General features: G+C 40.8%; 3 protein-coding genes across 3 annotated transcripts; 1 reads left to right on the top strand and 2 right to left on the bottom strand.

Moving 5' to 3' along the window:
- Positions 1-146: 146 nt before the first annotated feature.
- On the bottom strand, positions 147-8918 carry LOC128376826 (adenylate cyclase type 3-like). Its single transcript, XM_053336680.1, has 20 exons — positions 8244-8918; positions 7263-7412; positions 6566-6702; positions 6367-6478; positions 6002-6129; positions 5494-5652; positions 5233-5392; positions 4841-4948; positions 4568-4644; positions 4213-4374; positions 3910-3997; positions 3514-3630; positions 2175-2446; positions 1940-2021; positions 1590-1748; positions 1191-1337; positions 943-1059; positions 696-822; positions 469-593; positions 147-323 (listed from the first exon to the last, which is right to left on the bottom strand). The coding sequence occupies exons 1-20, from the start codon at positions 8916-8918 to the stop codon at positions 147-149; spliced, it is 3279 nt and encodes a 1092-aa protein (XP_053192655.1).
- A 777-nt stretch (positions 8919-9695) lies between these two features.
- LOC128377092 (uncharacterized) lies at positions 9696-12583 on the bottom strand. The gene is made up of 2 exons (XM_053336982.1): positions 12540-12583; positions 9696-11363 (listed from the first exon to the last, which is right to left on the bottom strand). Exons 1-2 carry the CDS (start codon positions 12556-12558, stop codon positions 9973-9975), a joined length of 1410 nt encoding a protein of 469 aa, XP_053192957.1. The 5' UTR covers positions 12559-12583; the 3' UTR covers positions 9696-9972.
- A 2078-nt stretch (positions 12584-14661) lies between these two features.
- On the top strand, positions 14662-18990 carry LOC128376941 (alpha-N-acetylgalactosaminidase-like). Its single transcript, XM_053336799.1, has 8 exons — positions 14662-14816; positions 15101-15241; positions 16534-16745; positions 16835-16929; positions 17049-17210; positions 17532-17729; positions 17840-17980; positions 18062-18990. The coding sequence occupies exons 1-8, from the start codon at positions 14662-14664 to the stop codon at positions 18260-18262; spliced, it is 1305 nt and encodes a 434-aa protein (XP_053192774.1). The 3' UTR covers positions 18263-18990.
- The last annotated feature ends 8609 nt before the right edge of the window (positions 18991-27599 follow it).

Raw genomic sequence — 27599 nt, 5'->3', positions numbered from 1 at the left:
CTATGTCCTTATGTATGTTACATTGCTATAGAGTTTATGAAAAAGGGATATGTAGAATAAACTGTGCCTATGAGGGAAATGTAGCAAAACAAACACTCTGTCCAGGTCTATCCTTTTGTCAATGACATCTCATCAGGTGAAGAGAATCAATGAACTACTTGATGCGGAAGGGCAGTGGTTTGTGGAGCGCCATTGGTGCTGGGTTTGTCTTTTCCTTTCATAAAGAAGGTGAGCAGCTCCCCTTTTCCTTTGACAAATATGGGCCCTCTTCGGATGAAGCGGAAGCCGTACTCCTTCAGGATGTCATAGCAGTCTTCCACCACCTGAGGGCAGAGAGAGACGAAACATTTTAGTGTGATGGACACAGAAATCAGAAGCTGAAGATAAGCATAACATTAGAAAAAAAATCGGTAAAAACAAGATCTTAAAGAGGGATGTGTGTGTGTGTGTTGTGTGCATTTGTGCAACCTGGATGTTTCCCATTACTCCAGTGGACTCCATCCTGCTGGCCACATTAACTGTGTTGCCCCAGATGTCATAGTGAGGTTTACGAGCGCCAATCACTCCAGCCAGAACTCCTCCTTTATTGAGACCTGAAGGCATCCACATGAAAACATGAACACACACGCTTGCAAATATGCACACAGACAAGAACACACACATAAATACATACACATACACATACACACACTGACCGATTCGGAGCATGAAGTTATTGAAGGACTGTTTATTGAGGTTGGTGAGGGTGACTTTCATAGCCAAGGCAAAGTCTGCCAGGTCAGAAAGGTGCTGCCAGCGTTCAATCAGTAACTGGTCCTCTGGCTGTGTAAAAACAAAATACAACTTTTGTAATAATCGTTGTCACCATCAGCTGCATCACTATGATCAAACAGTGCAGCATATTGTTGTATTTGTAACAAAGATGTACTTAGAGTATCAAACCTTGCGGTTACTGTATCCATTAGTGTTGCTCTCTGGGGTGAGTCCTGATGCGGCCATGTAGGTGCTTCCTATTGTCTTGATCTTAGTGATGCAGCGGAACTCGTCCCTGTCTAGTAACTAGCAGAGAAAGTGGACATGGGTTAGTTGCAAGGAGTCCCAGGTGTTTAATTCTCTGTGGGTCATTCAAACCATGATCTCACAGAGGAGTTGTGTTGTTAAATCTCTGTACAAACACTGACAGGACTCACGCTGTCAAAGTCGGAGATGATCTCGTTGAGAATCCGGAGGCACTCAAGGCCTCCATTGTTGATGCCTTCTTCAGTGTAGAAATCAGAGAAATTGGGGATGGAAGCGAACATGACACCTATTTCATCATAAGACTGACTGTACAGCTCCTGAAATGGCAAATAACAAGATGTCAGTTTACTCTGCTTTTACTTTTACCCAAAAGTTAAAAGTCTTATCATCAATGATTCCTATAATGCATCAGGTAAGAACAGCATTATGTTAATATGAAATGGGCCACAAGATGGCACTGAAGTTGCAGGTGACACACAACGTAAACTGATTATTTTAATGATACAATTATCAAAGTTACACAATTATTTTTCTTTGCTCCTGAAGAGAATGTCAACTGTTACTCATACCTCGTCTCTCTTTTTAGTGCCCAGGAAGTGTTTGGCCACATGGTCTGGCAGCATGTTAGTGACCAGCGCTTCGTTCCAGCGTCTCATCTCAAACACCTTCTCCTTCTGGTCATGCACAGCAAACTTCCATAGGAACAGCTTCCTGGACTGATGCTCCAACTACACAAACACACCACAGTGTGACACATCAAGATATTTGGAGAGAAACATATGAAATAATGAAATGAGAAACTTGCCCTGACACTGATATCTCCTCGGTACAGAAGGTGCTGACTTTCAAGGCTGTAGCAGATAAGCTGTGGGTTAACAAAGTGTGATAGTGTGTGGGAGCACAGGAGAAAGTGACTCACATGGCGGGCAAAGAAGTAGAAGCTAATCATCATGACAATGATCATCATGGTCATGAGGTACTTGGATGGCACCATGGATGTTCTGGAGACACAAAGTAAAAGACAGCATACAGAACTTCACTGACTATCATGTCAAATAATGACAGAGGCCAGAAAATCATTACTTTTGTATTGTATTAATTTATTAATATATCAAATCTATTTTCAATAAAATATAAAATGACACTTTTCTCACCTGTAGGAGGCAAACTGTATGAAGTCATATAGATCATAGATGTCCCGCCAGCTGTAAATATTAACAGCACCAGTTGCTGTGACAACTAGCACCATGAGGCCCAATTTAATCAGGTGGCTGACCTGCACCAGCATGGCAGTAGCAATTAGTGACATCACTGCCATGAAGCTGTAGTGTTTGGGATTCTCTGCACAGCCTAGGTCACCTAATGACTCCAGCACAGGTCCAGAGGTGCTGTTGAAGACCCGGAGGGACGGTGGGACACAGCTGAGCTGTGACATCACAAATAAAGTGAGTGAATGATTTTTAGTGATCATTTGTTATTTAGATTCATATTACACACTATGATACAGTTATCTGTGAGGATTCTCAGTCATCCAGGTTATAGTTATCCAAGTAGCGTTGAATAGAGGGCAACTGTACTTAGTTAAGGACACTTGAAGATGTTTCAACTTATTCTTCAGTTGTAAATGGCTGGCAGGGAGTCCCAGGCATTTAATCTCTGTGGGGTCATTATAATATGATATTTAATATAACCACACAGAGATTAAATACCTACCAGTCAGTTAGCACTTAAGATGCCTCTTGGATAAGATTCAAAGCCTTCAAGTATCTTCAATTAGGTCCGGTTGCCCTCAATTCAACCTCTCCTTGGATAGCCTGGATACAGTTTTCGACATTTGTATCAGTTGGGGAAAACAGGATACATTCACTGAAAATACAGAGCCACAAACATGATACCAACATAATTATCATGGAGTTTCAAGCCCCAAACCAATTGGTTATTCTAACTGTTATTCTTGATGTTATTTATCAAATACATTTCTTACTTATAATGTTTGAACATCCAACCTAGCTACTATATATAAAGAACTTAAATGTAGTAAATCAAGCATTTTTTTCTAATTGAAACTGTCACCACTGCATGACGGCTAAAGCAGAGAAATTAATGTTCACTTAGGTGTCCTCTATTCCTGTCAGAGCTTAAAGGCAGCAGTGTGTGTAACAGGCTGCTCCTGTGGGGCCGTGACAAATGAGCCAGCAGGCAGCAAGACAGACTACTAATGGACCCCACAGGGAACAAGTAGTTGGACACATTAAAGGCAGTAATATGATGGAGACAAATTGGGAACTCACAAATGGAAAGATGCACACACACTAAGGTTAGGTGATTTGATGATATAAATCGTGAGATGATTAAGGTTAGTCAACGAGCGGAGTTTATACTTTAGGCTACTATTTCAGCTAAGGAAGCTATTCCTTTAATACCATGTCACCCACACAAACACATACACACACATAGTGTATCACAGTCTGCCAGAGTGTTCTGCAGTCGTACCATGTCAGCAATCACAGCCATGGTAAGAACAAATATGGCTGCCATTGCCCATGTGTTTCTCGCCCAGCGTGTGCGGTCAATCCACATCGAGAAAGACACCAACCTCTTGGAGAACATCTTTAACAAACAAACATTATCAGTGTCAATATCAAATATAGAGATAGAAAAAAAAGTCATTGTACATTCTCACAAAAATTACATTCTATAATGTCTGTTTTATGTTTTGTGTCATTCAGTTCATTTTTTCCGTGCATGTACACCTGATGTTGCAAATTTGAACTCCTTTGTTGTTTAGGATCTTGAGCTGAAATGGTCTATCAAACGCTGATAAAAAACATTTTGCAATAAATTTTGTGTCCCATAATCACAACGATAAGGACTTTTTAGCTTTCTCACCTTGGGAAAGATGGCAGCCAGAGAGCACACTGTGAGGATTAGCAACAAGACTTCTCCTACTGCGAGAGTCACATAGTTAACAACCAACCTAGAACAAAAACACACATTATGAGTCCATTTTTAACAACAACAAATTCACAAATAATGCGAATAATTAGGTAATGGTTAATAAATGGCAGCAAACATGTACCTCTGTTGCCATATTAAAGTACAGCCAATACATTTCACAGTCTGCATGGAATTGGTTCATTTGTATCATATATTGTAGTATGCAATAGGACACAGTAATATAAATGAACTTACAGTGGGTCAATGAATACCTCCATTGCTGTGATAAAGAAGAGCACTATGATGCAGCAGCAGAAGGCCGCTCCGCTGCGCTTCTCCTTCTCCGAGGAGTAGTGCTCTTCCAACTTCCCATCCACAAAACGCAATGATACAGGATTAATCTTATGATCCTTCATTCTGTCAGGGATGCAGAGAGATATGGCAGTCGGGAAATGGTATTAATAAGGATTTGAGAGCAGTCAGAGGGGCAAAAATGCCTTTAAGATGGGAGATGGAGCGACTACATGTAAACCTTCATTGTATCCCTCTAACTTTGTATTACTCTACCTTTGCTTTTCTCATCTTCTTTTAATTAGTCTAATTTTCTTACATTTGCTGGGATTCTCGGTCCAGCAGCTCCTGCCGCAGTTGTTTGTTGATCACTTGCTCTTCAACCATCTTATTCCTCTGAGGTAATCAGCATGACAATAGAAGTAAGATTCAAAGAATGTCATGTGCATGTAATGATACTGAGCCATATGTGTGTGTTTCTATGAATAGCTGGATATCAATACATTCTTTATTCATGCACAATATGAAGGCATGGGTCTGTGTAGCATAAGTTTAGTTGAGGCAACAAATTAAGTCATTTATTGTAATTCACCTCTGGTTTAGTCTCAGTAGGCGTGCTTTGGGATGTGGCTGGGCTCCCATTGGTTGCTGTTGTTTTTATTAGCTGGTTTGAATTCCTGTTGAAAAATGTGCCCGGTTTCTGAGGGAGGAGTAGAAGAAGAAGAAAAAGCATCAGTTAATGTGACATAAATAAAACTGTAAATCAAAAATGTATTCTTCTCTATAAAAATGGAGAAGTTTCATTTGATAAATAGTTTTACTTAATGTAGTGCTTGAAAAGTATGGATTTTAACTTGTAGTTTTGTCTCAAACAAGCTTTAGGTTAGAGTTATTTAACTTATGACCAGAAAGAAACAGGACAATGTTTTATATCAATTAAATTATAGTTTCCTTAAAAGTTCTACAAAGGCCCAATCCACTCACATTTCCATTAAGCTTATTTGACGTCTCTTTGGGCACAAGAACCAGGTAAGTGTCAATGCCTTTCTCCAGCAGGTACTCGCATCTCTCTCCTCCATTCCCCGGCTCCAGTTCAAATTCTCCGTGCAGACTTTCCTTGGTGGTCTGAGAGATGTGCACTCTCCTGTGGAGACACATACAGACACATACATACTCTTCAAAATGAAATAAACAAAAGCTTTGGTTGATCACCACGAGCAGTAAGAAAAAGTATTGTTCTCTCACCCAGGAATCCCTCCAGATTCCATCTTATTGGCTACTGTGACATCTGTGGACCAGACATCAAATTGCCAACGCTTCTGCCCAAGTACCCCTCCCAGTACGATGCCAGTGTGGACGCCCACACGCATGTCCACCTCAGTTTTAGTCTTCTCTCGCACATACCTGGAGCGAGAAGATAAGTAGAGCATTCCTGTAGAGTCACTATGTAGTGTAAATGTCTCACACCATAAAACCATCTTTTACCACTATACGTTTTCCTCCTCATACTGCGTTTACTTGATTGTGGCAGTTAACACAGACATATCCTCCTCCTTCTTCCTCTAATGCCATACCTTCTTCCTTTCCTTCATTCTTTTCTAATCTACCTGTTTTTTGTGAGTCAGTGTTGTCTTAAATTAAAATGACTGCATCACCTCTATTAACAGTGTCACCTGCCCTCACCCACCTGGCTATGTCTGTGCTGTTCTTTGAGTGGATCAATTATTTCTGTAAACGTGAAGTCACTACTTACGAGATGGCATCAACCATTGCAAGGCCCATCATTATGGAGCAGGCAGCATGGTCCTCCCTGAAGTCAGGAAGACCACAGATACAGTAGTAACAGTCTCCGAGGATCTTAATCCGCAACTGGTGATGTTCCTGTAAGATGAGGCAAGAGCAAAAGAGATGTTGGAAAGCAAAACATTAGCAGAAGCTGAGTTAATTTTGCAGTATTTATTATAGATGTAAAACCATGCTCATACCAGCAATACACTATGTAGTCCATTGTCCTTATTAAATCTGATTCATGGTGTGAGTCATTTAAGGACAGGAAGAGAAATGAGCTCAGAAGGAAAGAGTAAAATACTGGAGAGACAGACTAAAATAGATACTCACATCTGCCAGTTTATCAAAGCGAGCAAACAGTTCATTCAGCAGCTTTACGAGCTCCTGTGCACTGCAGGCTGAAGACAGCTGGGTGAAGCCCACAATGTCAGCAAACAGGATACTGCAACACAAGTGTAGAGTTGTAAAAACATTTCTGTAGTAAAGATTGTTTAGAGACTCAGAAAAAGGTTGATTTTGTGATCCTGACCTGACGTTTTCGTGGCGGTACATGTACATGGTGTTGAACTGTTGCTGCTGGACCTCTTTCTGATTGGCCTGGTTCTTCATGCCCTGCAGCATCTCATCAGCTATGTGTTTGGGCAGGATAGACAATAATAATTCTTCCTACATGGAGACAGAGTCAGCGGAAACGGCGAGTGTTACCATATTCACTAATGACAAAAGAAAAAAAAGAAATGGTTCCTATATGTGCATGACTGAGTCAGTAAATTAATCCTAACGGGCCTCAAGAGATCCTGTCAACCGTTCAGATGTGTTTTGGTTGCCTAGTTCTATCTCTCTTCTACTGATGCAGCACGGTTTTGGGATTTCAATCTCTACTCTCTTTCTCTGTCTATCTTTCCATCCCTATCTTCTACATATCCACCACCATTCACCATCCTTTCCATTTGCCTGTAAACACCTCTCACAGGTCCACTCTCTTTGTTCACTTTCAGGTCCCTGACGATGGCTCCGGGAGTGAAAACAACAGTCTCTCTAATCAACCTTATTAGACCTGAGGTGAGCAAAACACTCTTTAATTAAACAGCACAGGGTGTTCTTACCGCACAAGTGTATTTATGAGTGTGGGCCCATGTGTATGTGTGTTTACCTAAAAATAAGAAAATATAATATATCATTAAGCAAAGAATGTGTGGACTCGTTCTTGTGTATGCCCTACGTACCTGCTGGGTGCTCTGATCCTCCAATGTGAGTTTGACCTCTAGTGACTGACGAGCCTCCAAAAAGGCCGTCCTGTACTTCCTGTCTGCCATGTAGTATGACATCACGCCCACTGTGGCTGAGCACAGATACAGCATCACATTGGCTAAAAGCTGAAGAGAGGAAGAAAGGATGTGCAAATGTGTGATGGTCAGTTTGCCTCCACTATCACTTTGTTACAACTATCTATCAGTTCAGTAAATGTATTGATTAGATGGAGACTGTAAGGTGTATTTCTTGCCTCAAACATGTTCATGCACAGATTTAGTAAACTCCAGGTTTAGGTTTAAGGAGGGCCATGTTTTACACTGGAATGCTTTTCACAGAGAAAACCAAGGGTGGGCTCAGTTCTGATTGTTTAAAAAAAAATTAAAAAATAAAAAGTAAGCTCTCAATTACATCTAGATTTAATTTATGTATTTCGGTTGAATCAAATTTATCATTGATCATTAACTCTCATTTTTTAAACAAAATGCATTATACACCATGATACAAGGTGTCTGAATGTATTTGATACCACACAATTAAGACAAGGAAATGGAATAACTTTAGTTTAATTACAAAATCTTTACTACAATAATTTGGATTATTTATGACAAAATGCACTTTTATTAAATTTGACCACATTTCTGCTGGTCAAGTTTGACAAAACAAAAGTGTGCCAAAGGGGAATAAGTTGCCTTCTGTGCATTCACAGAGCTGTATTTTCAGAACAGTAAGTGTTGCGCTGGTCTTTGGTCACAAAAATCTGACACAAGGCCAATACAACTTCACCTGGATATCACACCACTTCTCATATTGTTCCCTATAATAAACAATGGACGTGTATTCTTCCCCTTTCTTCTTCCATTGTTGTCCAAGCTTGTGTGACCATCTTTCTTTGGCTTCTCTCATCCTTTAAATTGCATGTGCTTTGTTGCCACTTTAACAAGGGCCATATTTACCTGTCTCACCAGCATGGGCCCCTGCAAATTATCTTCAAACCTCTGAGCCACAGTCACCCCCAAAACCAAGGTGTGAATCCCACCAGAGAGGGCACTGAGCAGGAGCAGAGGGACCAAGTTCAGCGGGAGCGTCAAAAAGGTGGAGAAACTGAAAAAGGCCTGCCAGCCTACAGAGTCACTGGCTTGGGGGAAACGCTGGTAATTGAGCCCCATGTAACATAAAACGTGAATGGTGATCATCAGCCACACTATATATGGCACTGCTCCGCGTGAGACAGGTGACACGGGGAGCTTCCGCAGCCAGCACAGCGTGAAGAGCACAATGTCCGCAGCCAGCCCCACAACTGCCACCACCACCATCGCCAGCTTGTCCTCAGTGTACATCACTGCACACATGATGATGATGAAGCTGTTGAAAAGAGCAGCAAACATCATCAACACCGGTAAGTTCTCTTGCCTTTGCCGACGGAAGTAGCTCTGATAAAGCCTCTCCAGTGATTCAGGCGTAAAGGTGAGGCGCACAGCACGGGGCAAGCAGCTGCAGCAGCTGGATCGGAGCACCGTCACTTCACGCGTCCGACCTCCACCGTGATCACCGGGAACCTCCACTGAATATTCCACAGAGTATTCTGCAGATTGATCAGTGTCTGTTGTATGGATCCGGTTCAGAGACATTTTTTGTTTTAGCAAAGGTAATCTTCTTGGTTTATTTAATACTGTTGTACAACACTATTCCTGATGTTCCCTGAATGCCAAAACCAATGGAAAACTCTTGTCCCATCTCTATACTACCACTGGAGAAAATTACATTGTCAAACTTTTACCGTGGTGCCAAAATAAAAAATAAAAAATAAAAAAAAGTTCCAGGGTGCCAAGTAACACAAAGATGCTGTTGCCACAACTAGTTTCACAATGTATCCATGGGGAACTCTCTCTACTGATTACCGTGCTTCTTCATATGAATATAGTGCAATTTAACTCCTTAAAAAAAGAACATTGGCAGAACATCTCACAGTCTTGGTACAACCCTTCTGTCCTGATGAAAAAACTTCTTGCAGCTGAAGTCCAGTCTGCTGCCATGGTGGACCATCACAATCTTGAGCCACAGATGGATATCCGTTTATATGGAGCATATTATCCTTTCAGAAAGAGTTATAGGAACTTATTGTTGACGATGATTAAATCCCCATTCATTTTAATCATGATCACACCTGCACATCATAATCTATTCTAAAACGCTCCTCTGATATTATTCTCTGTTCCTTTCCCTGTTTTCTTTCTCCTCCCACTCCCCCCTCCTTTTTCTAAACAGCAAATCCTCTGTTACTGTTGCTAAGATGAAACCAAAGTAACTGCCAGCTTGCAGTCATGTCTTGGGAAATGTGGCGAAGATGGTGAGAGGGTGAGGAAGATGGATAATTAAAGACTCATTGCAAAATGTCAGAAAAAAAATGGCCATTTATTATTATTTTTTCCCTCTCACTCAAACGAAAATATACCAACACAGGATCTGTTAACATTTGTCATTTCTTTAAATCAACACTGATATACCCAATAATACAAGTTTGACATAATTAAAATGTTTGATTGTTAAGGAAATGTGTTCATATCAGCTCACATCAAAATAACACAGTTACATTCAAGGCTGTCTGCACGCAGGCATACAACAACTGTGTCTTCAGGCACATTAGTAATCAGCAGGAGAACAAGATCTACACTCAGATGTCCATCACTCTGTGTGTGCGTGTGTTGCAGATGGTGATTTTCTTGTCATGCTGCTCAGAGTATTTCCCAAAGCCAAAACTATAGCCACCACAACACCCACAGTCCCCAGACTCCCCAGAGCTGCGGTGGCTAACGCTGCAGCCCCAAGTGCCCCAGCGCCAATAGGTGCTGCTGCTGCGGTGATTGTCTCCATGCCAATTCCTTTAATTAGCTCTGGCCCCTGGAGGAGGCCCCTTTGTAGATTCACCTGAGTGTTAAACGGGCTCTTTGGTGCACCCAGAACAAATGCCCCAACTGCAACAAGAGCGATTGTTATAAGTTCTGATGTTGCCAGCGGAATTGCTTTCAGTGCTAAACCTCGGGTGGCCAAAACTGCACCGAAAACAACTGAACCCAAAACTGCTAATGTTGACTCTCTAGACCCAAATGCCTGCTTTGCTGAAACACTTGCAGCTCCGAGTGACACCCCTGCAGCTGCAGCCACTCCTAGCATTCCCCCTGTGAAGCTTCGAACCCCCAGAGAAGAGTATGACTCCAGGATGGCTCTCAAGGCTGCTGATGATATTATAGCAGCCCCCACAGCGACCTTTTCAGCCACATTTGGCCCCAGCCCGACCATGGCCACTGTTCCCAGACCTGCACCTAGCAGCCCTGCAGACAGAAACGCCACCCAGAGGACTGACTGCAGCATTGACACCACCTCCTTCTTGGACCCTTCCCCTGGTTCACCTGCCCCTAGACCTACTGAAAATCCCAGAATCCCCACCACAACAGAGTAGAAGAATATCCTCTCCAGCATTCGGCATTCAGTTTTAGATTTTGGTGCCTGTGTTGCAGTCTCTGTCAGGAACTTTCGAAGGGCAAAGAGGAAAGAGATGGTGAATCCTGTGACAAAGAATCCAATTATGACACCCAACCTTCCATATAGGACACTGAGGAAGAGAGTGGTGAAGATGATTAACAAAGCTTTGGTCATGTCATTAATATTGGAGTATGAGTAGACTATAAGGACCAGAACGCCTTGAGCTGCAATGTAGATCCACGGTGGAAGGATTCCAGCTGGCAGCCCAGCAGTGACTGCGCCCACCACGACAGAGGCTCCTGCTGTCAACTCTGATAACCACGGCACCCTCACTCCAACTTTACTGAACAGCTTCATCGTCATTGCAGCAAGGAGGAAGCCGCTTCCCAGAGATAAGAGCAGGGAGGTAAATACAAGACATGCGGAGATCACGCCTACTCCAGTAGAACCAACTCGCTCAGCGGCCACAGTGGCAGCAGACAGCAGGACATCATCTTCAGTTAGAGTGGGTTTAACTGCAAATAATGCAGCTTCTCCAAAAGCGAAACCCGCTGCTGCACTCCAGAGGAATGGTCTCACTGCATCAAAAACACCTGAGAGCAAGAGCAAGATTTAGGTCTTATGTTCTAGTAGTAAATAAGATTTACTCAGATATAGTTTTTAGGTGCTTCTACTTTCAATTCTTTGCTACTTCATATTTCTGCATCACTACATTTCATAAGGAAATATCATACTTTTTACTCCAGTACATTTAACTTTAGAGCTGCAGCTAAACTTAATCTGTTTATTATATTCTTATTTCATTGATTGGACATTTGGTGTATAGAAATGTCAATCACTGTTTTCCAAAGACCTAAATGTCACAGTCAACACTATCAGTAAAGGTTTAAGACACCATAGAATTTTCATTTGTATGATGATGATAATTATAATTTGAGAGGCTAGAACCAGATAACTATGTATTTTTTTAATTATAAAATTAATTAAAAAAAGAAGATTGATTGACAATAAAAAATAGCTGATTAATTGACTAAGTGTTGCTGCTTTATCTTACAGCTGCAATTACTCCTACTACTTGACACTAATTGATTAAACATTTTCAAACAAAAAGTATGATCAACTTATTAAAGATAATAACTTAGTTATATAGTTGATATAATCTCCATAAAATGATGTTAATACATTAATAATACTCACAATAATATAATATGCAGTAACAATGTTCTGAAAAGGGTCACTCTGCATTAGGAGTACTTTTACTACTTTTGGTATTTCAAGTATATTTTACTGATAATACCTCTGAATGCAATGAATGCAAGACCATTTTGAATGCAGAACTTCTACTTGTAATTGTAAAATAACTACTTTTCCTTAAAGTAACTTGATACCTCTTTCAATACACTTATTCATACTGTTATAAATGGCTCCTGTCACTTTAAGGGGAAAGTGAAACCATTCAAGTAGCTTCACGCTGAAACTTAAACCAGGAAGTATGTCTGAGCTACAGCAAGATCAACAAACATTTCAACATAATGTCTCATTAACATAAAATCTGATCAGTACAGTCAATACTATAATATACTATACTGATGAACTTCTAGATAATCACTTTTACATATCACCACAGCAGCTACTACTGTGTGTGACATGGCTGCAGCTCTCAGATCCTGTCCATACAACAACTCTGTGCAACACATGAAAGCAGCAGCATTAAAGTCACATATGGGTATTACTTAAGTGAAGTAAGAATGTTTCTGATGTGATCTTACCAAGATTTACAGCTGCCATGGCTCCTATCTGTACACCAGTGCACAAGCTCTGCCCCCTTTTCTTCTTCTTCTCTGGTGAATTACAAACCAATGTTTAAAATACATGCTGCCCCCTAATGTACCAGACTGTAACATCATAACTTCTAACATCTTTCCTACATTTACCTCAGTGACTTCTGACTCTGACATAGGCCTACTTTTGGACTTTGTAATAATCTCTACTCTTAGTGATGTTATTCCACATTTCCTGCCAAAATGTGATTAATCTGTGAATTAGGGAATTTGTTTCTGATCTCTCAGTACACATTTCTAGAATCTCATTATGATTTTTGTTTAGTGCAAATTAATCTGCAACTTTATTTCTCTCTATTCCAACATGCGCCATCATCGAACAGAAATTAACATATTTTCCTAGTGGCTGTAGATCCAATAAGATTATATACATTTTAATTAAAAGAGCCTTTCAAACTGTTTTTCCTGATTTTACACTTTGTCCTGCAGAATCTGAGCATATAACTAAATTGGTTGAATCTCCACTGAAGACTGATGATTATACTGAAACCCCATTTGAAATTCTCTTAATATTAGTGTGTTGAGCCTCCTGTAAGCATATTTAGATAATTATAGTACCTCTTCTTCAAATATTCTTGAACCAAATTCCCACTGTTAACTTTATGATCTGTCCATTCTTTCCTCTTTTCTAATATTTAAAGATTTCACTCCATCTTTTCCTGTTTGATGTCATATTTAAATCCACAGGAGGCAGAACCAATAAGAAAGAAATGGGGTAACAGTTACTGGTTGTCTCATTTATGGTCTAATGTTAAAAATAGTGCGTGGCGACAAATCGGATTCAGGTCACTTTTAACTGCGGTGTGAATGTAGCCATACTCGAGCCATACTAAAATCCTAACCAATCTCACTCCTCATGTCAATGAAGGCAACAAGTACCAGCCAATCAGAGGCAGAGTAGGGCGGGTCATGACTTCGCCATCCTAGGAAACTAATAGGGTTTTTCCGTTTTGGTTTTTCCCCTCCTGCTGCGTCGTATGTAGTCAGCTGACAGGCCGTTGTGTCATGTGACTTTACTTCCGTCTATACCTATGGTAGCCGTTTATTTTATTTTATGACAGCCGATCATAGAGCTTATTTGATTTAAATGAGGGAGGCGGTCTTATAAAGGGACAGAGAGGAGTGTAGAGGAGTGAGGAGAGTTCAGGAGACTACAGGAGACAGGAGGTCTAAACGCGTGTTCCTGCAGCTTCTCTCATCCTTCAGCTTCTCGTTATTGACCGGCCAAACAATTGAAGTAAGTTTCTCTAAAGGTTAATCATGTGACATTGTAGTTAGTTTCATTTTCAAATTAAAAACAAAATAAATGCTACAATATAGTGTCAGACATTTACATAGGCTAGCATTGTATTTTGATTTGTTTTTTTATGTAAAGAGTGATTGTAAGCTGTCCATTAGTCATGTTGTAAGAATGTAATGTTCTGTCTACAGCCAGACCAATATATTGGTTGACCGATATTATTGACCGATATTGGCATATAGAGCTATCAGTATTGGCATGTTGTCTGATACACACTAATATATTTTAAAAGAAGTTAACGTTATTTAGGCGGCATTTCATGTATTTGATAATTTCTCTTAATTCAAGTTTAATATACTCTACATACATGCTTTGTTTGTTCTAATTTTTTTTAATTGAATGTTATGCAGAATTATTACATTCCGAGTGAAGTTTACTGTTTAAGTGCACCAATATCATTTTACACAATAAAGTTTATTGTTTAAGACTGTATAACCAGAAAAGTCACCTGGCAGGTTGTTAATGCTTTCAGCCAGGTCACACCCAGTCAGCTGAGACTCAGGTGGTGTGTGTGTGTGTGGGACAGAGTGAGAGTGATGCCTGTCATTTGGCACTCAGCAGATTATACTGTCCAATGTAAAAGACTTAAACTGTCTTGGCTGTACTCCAATAAACCACATCTTCAATAACAAGACATTTTCCCAGCAGGTCAGCATGTTTCTCAGACAAAGTTGGTGCAACTGAGGTTTGATATCATTCACAATTCTGCTTCATTGTCTTAGTTTTTTTGTTATTATCTGTTCGGCAGGAATGCATCTGACGGTGCTTGTTTTTGCATTGGTGCTCTCTGCAACCACCTTTGCCCTTGACAACGGGCTGATGAGGACCCCTCCCATGGGTTGGTTGGCATGGGAACGGTACCGCTGTGACATTGACTGTGAACATGACCCAAAGAACTGCATCAGGCAAGTTCAACAAACATGAGTTTTGCACACAACTTAAAGAATATACAGTATCTAATGTATGTGTCCTCCAAGATTGTCAGTAATATTACTATTATATTACTATATATAACTATAAGTACCCTCTTTTAGTTTAGGTGAGTGCGAAGCTCTGGAAACAAAAGATCTTCGCAATCTTAGACCAAACATCACACTCAGCAAATATCTTCACATACCAAAGCCAGTCACAGTGCTCTTATCCCTTTTTAAATATTTGCCTCTCATTGGGTTGTGTCTCTTTCCTGCAGTGAAAATCTGTTTATCGACATGGCAGACAGGCTCTCAGAGGATGGCTGGCGGGAGCTCGGCTACGTTTATATTAACATAGATGACTGCTGGGCCTCCATGGATAGAGACAAGCAGGGGAGGCTCCAACCTGATCCTAAGAGGTATACCGACACCCACCCATACACACACAGTTACTATTCTTTAGTGCAAACACTTATCTGTAAGTCAATAAAAGTGTTACTGACAGTGTGACAGTGTGACAATGTGACGGTCACGCAATCATATGACTACCAATAAACAAAAGTGTGCTTTAAAACTGCAGCATCAGTACAATAAAGACAGTGACATTTGACTTACATGGAAAGTGGAATTGAAAAGAAGGATGTACAACTATTATCACAAACAATAAAAAATTCACACTGTGATTATTATCATACGGAAGCATATTTCATTCACTTGAATAAAAAACAAAACAAAACAAAAAAACGTTTTTCCTAGTAATTTATTTTTTGGTCTGTTTTTCAAGGTAATTATTTCTGTTTTTCTGAGTAATTTTTTCTCTCCGGTTCTTCTGACTTATCTTTTTTCCTGTTTTTCTGGCTATTTTTTCCCCTGTTTTTTTTTTTTTTGAGTAATTTTTCTTGTTTTTCGGGGTAATTATTTTTCTGTTTTTTGTAGTAATTTTTTTTCTCTGAATTATCGAGATACTTCGCGAGAACAGCCAACCTGCAAGTGACTCCCATCTATGGTGACTCCTGCTCCGCATACATGTATATGCCCAGTTTCTGAGTTTTTTGGTGGGACTTTGTCTTTTGACCAATATATGCAATTAGAGAGAGAAAAGGCAAAGAGGGAGAAAGATATATAATTACAGTAATACCATCTATATGACTTAAAGACAGGACAATCTCCCAGTGTCTTAAACCCAGATCAAAGTAAAACTTGATTAAACTAAACAAGCAGGTCATGTTTGCTTCCATTACATCGAGCTCTCAATAAAGAGTGAATTTGTCCAATGTTTTGAATGCCCTCTAAACTTAGCCCGAAAAACAGAACAGGAAGAAATTACTCAGAAAATCAGAAAAACCAAGCATAAAAATAAATTACTCTGGAAAACCGGATTTTTTTATTTTTATTATTCAACACTTCTGTATTATCAGACGTAAATGAGCTGAAGACTTTTTTGACTTCGAGCTTCACTTTCTTTTATTAAGTTGGATGCTAATCTCCATAACATCCAACTTTATACAGAAAGAAACCATTTCACTGGATCCATTTAGACTGATCTCTCCACTGCATATTATATTTGACACAAAAACAAACATTGTGCTTCACAGGTAATGATTTGAAATTGCTTACCTTTTTGTTGAACTTAAAACCCTGTCCCTAATGAGTATATTTCATGAAATGTGTGGTATAACATTATAATTGCCCTTTACTCCCTCCTCCTCAGATTCCCAGGAGGAATCCGAAAGCTAGCACGCTACATGCATGACAGGGGTCTCAAGCTGGGCATCTATGGAGACATGGGAACACATACCTGTGGGGGCTACCCTGGCACCACACTTGACAAGATTGAGATAGATGCTCAGACCTTTGCTGACTGGGAGGTGGATATGTTGAAATTTGATGGCTGTTATTCTAACGCCACAGAGCAAGAGCAAGGTAAGGATCAGAGAGATGACTTTTACATTGTGGTTATGGAAAAGCTGCTGATTTGATCTTGTTTGCTTCTTCTTCCTCCTCTTGCACAGGATACCCTCAAATGTCTAAGGCTTTAAATGCTACGGGCCGTCCCATTGGCTACTCCTGCAGCTGGCCCGCCTACCAGGGCGGCCTGCCACCTAAGGTATAATCACACAATCTTACATTTTTATAATCCACCTCAAGCTTTAGGCCTCACTGTTTTTACAAATTGCATGTCATTTTAAATTTTTTCATCATGTGAAATATGCTTTATGTTTCCAGGTCAATTACACTCAGTTGGGGGAGATCTGCAACCTGTGGCGTAACTATGGTGACATCCAGGACTCTTGGGACAGCATACTGAACATTGCCGATTGGTTCTTTGAAAACCAGGATGTCCTGGCGCCTGCAGCTGGACCTGGAAAATGGAATGACCCAGATATGGTCTGTTTAACAGATATAATAATGGACAGAATTTTTCAATATTAACTATATGGTCAATCAGTAAGGTCAGGAAGTACTAGTGTTACAAGTTACTGAAGAAGGCCTTAATGTCGCCATAGGAACCTCTCAAGTATTTTCAAGTATATGGCCTTGATAACATGGTAACCTGACATTTACTGAAGGCTGAGTTCCTTGTGAGGACCCTCAAGTATTACAGCAACCTGTTTTGATAGCCAAAATACAGATAATATCCATGTACCTTCTTTTCTTTCTTTTTTTGTCTTAATCTTTATACTTTGATGTGATTTTTGACCCACACAGCTGGTTATTGGTGACTTTGGCCTCAGCATGGACCAGTCTCGTTCTCAGATGGCTCTGTGGGCGATTATGGCTGCTCCTCTTTTCATGTCCAATGACCTGCGCACCATCAGCAGCGGGGCCCGCAGTATCCTCCAAAACAAGATGGCCATCAGCATCAACCAGGACCCCATGGGTATTCAGGGAAGACGTATCATAAAGGTGACACACTTTTGCACTGATCTCACAGATTGTTTCTATCTTTCTATCCTCCTGTTCACATTTCTTCTGTGGCTTTATCTAAATTTTTTTGGTCCTTTTCTTCCTGCCAGGAGAAGAGCGGCATTGAGGTGTTTTTGCGTCCCCTGTCAAGCAATGCCAGTGCCTTAGTTTTCTTCAGTCGTCGCACTGACATGCCCTACCGCTACCAAACTTCCCTCAAAAAACTAAACTACACCACCGGCAGCTACAAGGTAAATTATTTGTATTAATTGCAACAAATACCAACATAGCAGGAGAATCCCTCACTTATTTTCTCTTTTCTTGTCCCTCAGATCTTTGACATCTTCACAGAGAAGCCCATGATGCTGAAAGACTCCACTGACTTTGTGGTGTCAGTGAACCCTACAGGGGTGGTCATGTGGTATGTCTCTGCACCCGCCAAACTGAGCGTCCGCCAGTTCTATAAAGGTGGCAGACTCCAGGGATCTGTCTACGATGACCATGAAAACGCCATCCCTCCCGTCTTCCTTTGATGGGCTCCATGATTGAACTTTATCATCTAATAACCACGATTTAGCAGTGCTAACCAAGAGCCTTGATGAAGTGTTAACTGACCTCACACATACATTGTCAGGTGTTCAAAGGACTTACTGCCAAGGGGTGGCGCTAAATATGGTTCTATTAAGTGAATGGCAGTATCCATTGCAAGAAACAAATCAATGTGAGCTCAGGGACAGACGTTTGCATCTCTCAGATTCTGTAAAATTAATGGTGATCAATCGAATGGCTCCGAAACTTTTAATAACTTTAAATATCAGAGTGAGAAAAGTGATGATTTGTGCCCATGTAAAGTGGTTTTGTACTGACCTGCTGAATGGTTTTATGATTGCCAAAGTTGAAAACTTTATTATTCAAACTTGCATTCCCTCTGATAAGGAAGCAGGATAATCTGTTCTTGAAAAATGTACAAATGAAAAAGGATGGTTACTGCCATGTTTGAATGAATAAGGTTTACATTTGGGTTTTTGATCTATTTGACAGTTCTTTTAGATTGTTATGACAATTTTGTGAATTATTGGTTATTTCTTAAATAAATTAAACGATGCATTTCTAACTTTCATGTAATGACTATTTTTTTTTGGTTTATTTGAAATTCTTTAGATATACATGGACCATCTTGCTCTAGAATTTGCTTATCAGACTAAAAATACTTCCATGAAATTTCTTTTTTTCCATTGAGACTTCTTTTTAAAATCAATGTACACACACTATCTATGGACACGTACAAGTTTTATTTGATTGACCTTAACTCAAAAGCAGCTCAGGCTCAATCACATTAAAGGATCCTGTTCAGTCGACTTTAGGGATAGCTGAGGCCCATGCAGTTAACACAAATGTGAATGCACTGCAGCTTGAGCAGCAGAACATTGTGTGTGTGGCAAGAGATTTCATAAGTAAGTAAGTAGATGGCACGTGTAATAAGTAATGTGTTATTATTTCAACTTCACATCATTTAACAGCCTTGAATCAATAATTGTGCAGTAATAAAAGAAAGGATTTCATCTTTTGCTTCATGATGGTGTGACACATTTAGAACATGGTTTCTGTTCAACTTCCTGAACCATTTAGGTTCAGCTCTTCTTGAAATGGTGAGAGGCATTTGGTCCCTTTTAGCTTTCACTTCCTTATTTCTTGTTGAAGTATGTCTCAATTTATGCTGCTGTTTTAACAGGACACATGTATTATGAATAAACAAACTTATTTGCACTGCATATTTAAAAAAACAACAACTAGGCTTTTGATTATGAGTTAATTTATTGTAGATCAATGGAGACAATTCTAATTTACATTCATTCAGCCATAGATTGTTGCTAACGTGATGCTATTTAAACTATTTAATACTGTAATTTTCCAATTAAGATACTGTACACAACATGAATAGGAACCTGACTCACAGATTTGTTTTCACAGACTACAGAAAATAAACACAGGGATAGGTAAACAGAATAAATTAGCCAACAGACACACAGGCACACATCCATGTTCAGCCAGTAGAGGTCAGTCATGCTCTTCAGGCTGTACCGACGTGACGACATGGGCCAGTCATATCCACTGCCAAAAAATGCACCTGCTGACCAGCACAAGGACAGTCAGTTTATTCGACTTGGCTCTTTATCTCTTTGTTATGATTTAGTCTTGTCCGGTACCCTCTTTCAGTTATTACACTTGTACAACATTATATAAACTCCTTTTATACAATGTAAACTTTGTCCTTCATTCCTTTCCCATTCCGTGGTTAACTAATCTATTGTATTCATTCTGCCTCATCTTTATTCCTGCCTCAACTCCTCCACCTTCTAGTCTCATTCTTCTGAATGTTGTGTATAGTATCACCTCTGACCTTGGCCTCAAAGCCCTTCGTCTGCACACAGTCTCAAGATACAGGAGTGGTCACATGAGTGTGTGCACTGGCATGCATGCTACTACATGTGCGTACGTATGACATGAGTAAACTTGCAGTGAGTGACACAGACATACACACACACACCCCTTCTAGGTCATTTCAGGCCAGATCTGCTGTGTCTGTGTGTGCATGTGTGGGAAAGAGGATCTTTGCCTTCCTTTCTTTCCCTTTCAGTCAGCTCAGATATCCATTGGCTGGCTGAACACGACACATCTCTCACTGTCAAGGTCCCCGCTGTTTGGGAACATGACGTGGGAGAGAAGCGAGGGAGTTATGATAAAGAGAAAGAGAGAACAGTGCAACAAGGATTTGGGCAAAGGAGGAAAAAGAGGGGGCTGTCAAAAGTCTATTAGAAGGTGCAAATGAGTAAAGGAGGGGGGGGGGGTGTGAGAGATGAGAGAGAGCAAGGGAACGAGTAAGGGAGGGGGGTGAGACAAGGAGAGACAGCGTTCCTGTCGATGCTCACGTAGGCCCACAGCTGCAGAGGCGCAGTTGCCACTCTCATCTTTGTACCCCCCCCCCCCCCCCACCACCAACACCAGCACTACTGATTCAATTCTGTTGACCCCCCTTCATTCACCCAACACATGTGCCGTGGTCACGCTGCTAGTCACACTCTCTGCCTTGCACCTCTAAAATTTAAGCCAGATGAAGTGGGTGGGGGGTTCAGCCTCTTGTGGCTGCCCTCAGGATGCAGACAGGACTTTGCATATAGGTCAGTATATATGCATGGTCTCAAAGGAGGCCAAGTGCACTCAAAACCTCTAAGGAGCTGCCACAGAAAAAGACAAGTAATTGAGCTGTGCCTCAATCTCTGGTGTCTGCCACAGTGTCTAACATTTTCATTTCTGGCTGAGCATGCCACAATAGTTGCAGTTTTGTATTTAACAACATTAAATAATGGTCAGGCCTACATTTGAATCTTGAAATCTGTTCATTTAGCTACATGCACAGACACACACATACTGGCACTGTGCTCTGCAGCTCATCCTGGTGAAATCATTCCTCTGGTGCTGCCAATTTTCATGGCTGATTGCTGACTCATAACATCACTATCCTAAAGTCTGCTACATTGCAGATAAAGTGTTCAATGTTATCTCACCCATCTGTATTTACTGTATTGTTTTCATCCTGTTTCGACACCTCAAACCTTTGATTACATACTGTTATATAACCTTAAATAACAGGAGACTGTTTGGCAAAGGCAGTTAGATCAGGCAAAAGTTTGGACACACTTTCCCTTTCAAGTGAATAGGAGGATGTGTCCAAACTTCTGACTGCATATTATAAAGACCTGACTTGCATGTCTTTTCTGGCTAATTATAAAGGTTATACATAAAATAGGAATAATGATAATAAAAATCCATTTAGTTGCTGCACTATATGTTAGAATCTGAAGCAAAGCATATTTTTAATTTGCAGTATCTACAAACAAGCTAAGCTAGGCTAGTTAGCTTTTAGCAGGACAATCTTTTTAGTTTTAATTTTTATAAGATTAAGGTACTGCCTTATTTATATGACGTAATAAATGAACATGCTGGAGCATCATAGTTGATTTTTCAGTCACTGAAAACAGTATGAATTGTGTAAATTTAGCTCTGGTTAAAGTGTAGTCACAACAGTTTGGTTTTTACCTTTTGCTGTTTTAAGATACATATATTATAATATTTTTTATAAGAAGGGCAAAATGGATAATTGCACTACTTGTTTGGGCATGCAACACTATTTTGCTTTATCTAGTTGCTCCATTTTGAGTAAAGTGCAGGTGAGACAGAAAGCCTGGACCATCCTGCTCGTTTCACTTGCAACACTGCTGAAATGTTAATAGTTGAATTAAGCACTGATTTATCATTTCCTGTCCTGGGGAGATTTCCCCCAATGGTTCAGACTGGACATGCAGGTTTTATTTTAGAGTGCCCTGCCTCTCAAAAATGTGTACTTTACTTCAATAGGTTTAAGCTTTACTGTGAAGAATGACGTATGTGCACAGTTTGACACACTGGAGGAGGAGGGAAGTTTCTCTGTACTCAGTGATAAAAATTTGAGTTTCAGGGGTGGGTATATGAACATAATTTGTGACATCACTAGTTAAGAGCCAATCGTGATTCTGTATGAAACATAAACAAATGTGAGATGGAAACTTAAAGCCTATTCAAATGCTGAGAATTGACTTTTCATTGAAGAAGTAAGAGACATCTTGTGTAGTTAGAATTTTGAAAATGGATAGTATGAGAATATGCACTCATAGATTATGGGTTTTCAACAAAGGAGAAGGAGTTTTTAACAAGGTAATTTAACCTCTTGCATTTTAAATGTCTGGAGTGTGCCTTTAAGCAAACATGGAAAGTCTGCAAGCTATTACTTCTCTGTTGTTGCCTCATGCTTGCTTCTCTTGATGTCTTTTCCCTCCTACATTTACTTGCTCAAGCCTTAGACACCTTCTCCTCCCGCTGTCTCGCTGCTCATGTATTTATATGTGTTTTTTATTAGGTGTGGTTTTTATCTTGTGCGTCTCGCCCAGTGTTGTTTTTTATTGCTACTGTAGCAGAACCAATTGGCCCTCAGGGACAAATAAAGGTCTTGAACTTGAACTCATGGTTTACATTACACACTCTTCACTACTGTTGCATTTTGTGACAGTGTGCTTTCTGCAGACTCATTTACTCTCTCCTTTAATCCAAAAGTACTGAGGCATTAAATTGATTAGGGTTTGGACTCTGGACACCTGGTGAAGGTTATTCTGACCTGTTATGTCCTATAAGCTGTTACAGCCAAAGATGTCATGCTGGCTACATGGAGACATTGTTGTTTCAGCTGGAGCGAGAACGCATGAATGCTTGTGTGTATGTATGAAAGAGATGTATATAGCTGGGGAGTTGGGGACCTTGTGCACATGAAAGCAAAAATGTGTTATGTCTGCAACTGTGAAGGGACACAGTTAATGACTCATCTGTCTCATCAATGATGAAGCCTCACATGATGTCAATGCAAAATATTTTCATGATTTAGCAGTTTATACTTCCAGGATTTAATATCTGTATCCGTCATGTGTGGTCAGATTCTGCTGCTCTGTAAGTTTTATGAATGAATGAATGTCTGGATTTGTCCACCAGTGGCTGCTGTTGACTCAGTCAAACAGACGCGCCTGGTTACTGTTTCCACGACGCTGCTGTGTACGAGGCGAGCTGCACGTTGCCGAGGCGTTGGGTTCGCATGGCACTGGGCCAGGCTGTCAGCTGCCTGCTTACTGGCAGCCTGTGTGGGTCAAAGTCAGACACTGCAGCCAATACTGCTCTCTCTTTCTCTCTCTCATACACACTCATACACACTCAGACAGACACATCGACCACACACACACACACACACACACACACACACACACAGACACACACACACACACACAGTCATGATCTCATTCTTTCCCTTTAACTCTGTATTTCCCCCGCTTGATGTTGCACACATGTTCATACATTGTGAACCTGGGCTCATTTTCTTTCTCTTGTGCATTTCTCGTCCTGTCCTGTCCTGTACAGACAAATCCCTTATATCCTGGATCTCACAGGGTACACCATATTTATCTTCCACACATACACACATAGACTGTACATCTGTGTGACAGCGAGACAGTGTGTGTGTGGTCAGTCCCACACTGAATTCTTCTGTTCCACTGTATTCCCTGTCTGAGGTTTCCGCATCAGATCCTGAAGCTTTTCTGGGCACCAAAACAAAACCCCATCTTCCCTTTCACTGGCTAGAGCTGAGCACAGCCAACACAGCAGCAGGATTTGGCCAAAACCAGCTTCAAGGAGAATGGTTGGAAAGGACTGGAAAGAGCAGGTGGAGTTCTTTGGAAAGAGTTTTTACGGGTGACCACGTGTGTGTGTGTATGTGCGTGCATGCATGTGGCGAGGGTCACACCATTAGAGTCTTGTCAGCTTACCAGCAGATATGTGATGTGCATTCACACAGCAACAATTTGTTGGGTAACATGATGCCATTTTAAGCCTGATAATGTGTCTATTTTTGGGTAAGGCCCCACAATGAAACACAGCATGATGCTGTAGAAAGTTGACTGACAAGATTAGTTTGAAAAAAGTCATGTGCGGGGGTAACAGCCAATAAAAATAGAGAAGTGATCGGTCAACAATGCCTCTTGTAACCTTTAGTCTGCTCCGGGAATATCCATGTGCATGATATTGTGTGCTATTTTTGTTCATGTCAATAAGCATTTGAACTTTCTTTTCTTAATTCCGCTGACTCCTTCTGATAGTGATTGCTACCTCTTCTCTCTCCACTTGCCAATCTGTCACCAACACCTCTTTCAGCTGTCTTTCAGTCAATCTGTCACTTGTTCATACTCTATCACTAATTCTGTCTGTAAAGGTGTCCTGAATAAAGGTCAAATCATTTACACCGATGAAATCACCACAACTTGATTTCTTCTCCTTTCAGCAGTGTAAGATGATACAACACAAATCCTACTACATTGCAATGACTGTTTCACAAGATTTTTAGCCACACTAGCAGCACGGCTCTAGTTATGGTTTACATGAAATTGAAACAGATATTCAGGGTCCCTGGAAGATGAATTCTATTGACTTTGGTGGTCACCTGACTTTTCATTCAGGCCAAAAAAACAAATTCAAATAAATATTTGCATGCAAACATACTAAACTAAGATGGTGACCATAGTAAAGATTATGGTGCGTTCCAATTGTACTCAGAAGTAGAAGAGTTCCCAGTTGGAAATTTCACATAGAATGCCCCCTGAACTCAGCTTTCTGACTCGGAAGGTCGGACAAACCTCACCAGCCCTGACCTCAAAATCCAAGATGGTAGCCCTGTGTATCAACATTGTGAAAGTTGTAGTAAGATCCTGTTTATTAGCAGTTTTGTCTTATTGTGTCTCATTAAGTCAGTCATACACACATCACTGTCCAACTTCCATCTGTGGACATGTTACTATGGTGTTTGTATGCACAAAATAGCGAAATGTGTTTTTATCGACTGGTATTGCAATCGATGGCTAACCTGGCTAGAACTGGTTTTCTGACTTCTAAATTGGAATGATGTCAGTGAAGTGTGATTGTCCATCGATTGACACCTTGTGTTTAATTTCGAGAATTAATGTCTTTATTACTTTGCTTGGCAACAGTTCTTGGCAACACACACAACCACACACAGAGGACTATTAAACAAATATCCTTAATATCCTGTCTCTTGGAGACATCCCAACCTGCATTTTACTGCATGTCTGCCAATCTGCCTCCCTCTAGCACACTGGCACACTTACACACACACAGACACACACACAAACACACACTTGCTTTCTCAGTAATTATCTTTTCACCTCTCTATCTTTCATTGACTGACTTCTGCTGAGGTGACTATGTCTCTTTATATAAAGACGCTGACTTTGTGTCACGTAGGTCAGTCCTACCTTGTGACTGTGCTGCCTGCTCACCTCCTGCCAGCCCCTCCCCAACCGCCCCCCTCTTCCCCCTCCCTCCTTAAATCCATGTCATTTGGCTCGCTGTTGGCTGGAAAAGATCAAACAGAAAATGTGGGGCTGACCTTCAGCCCAGCACCCCCACCGCCTGCTGCGTATATCTCAGCAGGCATAGTGCGTCTAAACATTAACTCTGGGGACTGGGTACAGTTTAGTCTAAGTGGTCTGAGTGTGTATGTGTTGTGTGTAAGTGTGTGGTCTTCTTGTGTAAATATCGGTATTCATATGAAGACACCCGAAGGTATATAAAGAGAGATGTTTTTTTTTTCTAGCAAATTAATATCCTAACTAGCATAGGCACAGAAGCATAAAGGAGAATATGCTACAGCCTAAGATTCATAATCTCACAATCACAATCACTTACTTGCAGTGTTGGTGAGACGCAGAGTTCAGGGTGCAGAAGCACCTGCTGAACTGGCATAGCCTGACCAGAGTCCTTCTGGCACTACTGGCTGCTATACTGACATGCACCTGCACGCCAAGGAGCCCACCTGTGCCAGAAATCCCACACCCACACCAGGCCCTGCCACCTGCAACACTAGGCCTTTTTCAGCCAGCAGCGTTCTTCACAGTCTTGGAGCTGACATGTGAGCAGCTGTTCTTTCAGTCCATTATGAGCACAGTTGAGGCTTTGTGTGTGGTGAAGAAAAGGGCTACTTGTCAAATCTGTGACGTAAAAAGTCCCCTGCTCCGTGTCACAGTGTCAGGAGAGATTTTGGGTCAAGTCATAGTTGTGTGTGAATGTTGACACGTACTGCACTGTAAATGACTCTTGGTACTGCAGTGTTAAAAACAGGTACACAATCAGATGTGCTTTATCTTGTTGCCCTGCGTTCTTGCTCATTGACTGCTGCTTGCCTGGAGAAGTTGAAGCACACTGATGAATAATTTGCAAGACTGTGACACGTTATCAAGGCGGTTGTACCCTGGTACATTGTTCAATTATTTTCTTTTCTAGCCTGCAACCTCAAAGCAAAATCAGGACAGGCCATATGAGGAACACGTGAACCTGAAAGTTTCAAAAGGAGGTTACTCATATAAAATAAACCCTTTTTATATTATTCAAAATATTTTTAGTATTCAAATGGGCACATTTACATGACCTCCAAGGTCATTTTAAATTTGCCCCATGACCACTGGAGGGTGGTAGGGTATTAACTGACAGTGGGGGACCTGATCCCAAATAACTCAGGTAGTTTCCCCCAGAACTCACTGAGCTACACGTCCGCTGACTGAATGACGCAAACCTTCATGTATGACTGGCATTTGGAGCCATGTCAGTTTCAGCTGACCTTCTCTCCGATGCCATGTGCTCATTAAGCACGCTGTTAACACAGCCCTTTCCATTCAAGTTGACAACAATGACACTGTTTGGGAATATTTTGTCCTCTGCCATACTGCAAATACTGTGGTGATCAAAATGGTACTGTTTCCCGGAAGGTCAACACTCCCCTATAATTTGGCTTTGCTAGCCAGAGAATACATGAGGTTAAAAACTCAAACCCACTCAGGTAAAGAGCAGACAGAGGACAGGAATGAGAGGCAGAGATTGAGAAAACAAGTGGACAACATGTGCAGATCATCCTTAGAGTCCGGAAATCACCTGCTGTTGACCACCTGATCATGCTGCAATACATGGATACCTCTTCCACTCCCACTGGTTGTCCAACAGTAGCTGTAGGAAAAAAAAATCCTCAAAGGAAATCTCTGATAAGCCCTAATCTCTCACCTTGATATTTTATGCCACCAAACAACTCCTTCTCAGCCCCTCTAGCACCTTGAAGTTCTGAAAAGCAGCCATTGTTTACTTCAGAGCACTGTGAAAAAAGAAAATCTGCTGATCTGCCACTCATGTGAATGATATGGAAATTTCAGACATGGGAATTTGAGTTTGAGA

The sequence above is a fragment of the Scomber japonicus genome, chromosome 17, assembly GCF_027409825.1.
Source record: "Scomber japonicus isolate fScoJap1 chromosome 17, fScoJap1.pri, whole genome shotgun sequence".
NCBI classification, from domain to species: Eukaryota; Metazoa; Chordata; class Actinopteri; order Scombriformes; family Scombridae; genus Scomber; species Scomber japonicus.
The sequence above is the reverse complement of the archived record's forward strand: the minus strand, read 5'-3'. Positions and strand labels throughout refer to the sequence as shown.

Coding starts and splice junctions, on each gene's coding strand:
- LOC128376826 (XM_053336680.1), bottom strand. CDS start 8,918: ATGTCTCTGAACCGGATCCATACAACAGACACTGATCAATCTGCAGAA. Junction 5,393..5,493: donor GAATCTGGAGGGATTCCTGG/GTGAGAGAACAA, acceptor GTGTCTCCACAG/GAGAGTGCACATCTCTCAGA. Junction 1,338..1,589: donor GCACTAAAAAGAGAGACGAG/GTATGAGTAACA, acceptor TTGCCATTTCAG/GAGCTGTACAGTCAGTCTTA.
- LOC128376941 (XM_053336799.1), top strand. CDS start 14,662: ATGCATCTGACGGTGCTTGTTTTTGCATTGGTGCTCTCTGCAACCACC. Junction 15,242..16,533: donor CTCCAACCTGATCCTAAGAG/GTATACCGACAC, acceptor CCTCCTCCTCAG/ATTCCCAGGAGGAATCCGAA. Junction 17,211..17,531: donor AATGGAATGACCCAGATATG/GTCTGTTTAACA, acceptor TGACCCACACAG/CTGGTTATTGGTGACTTTGG.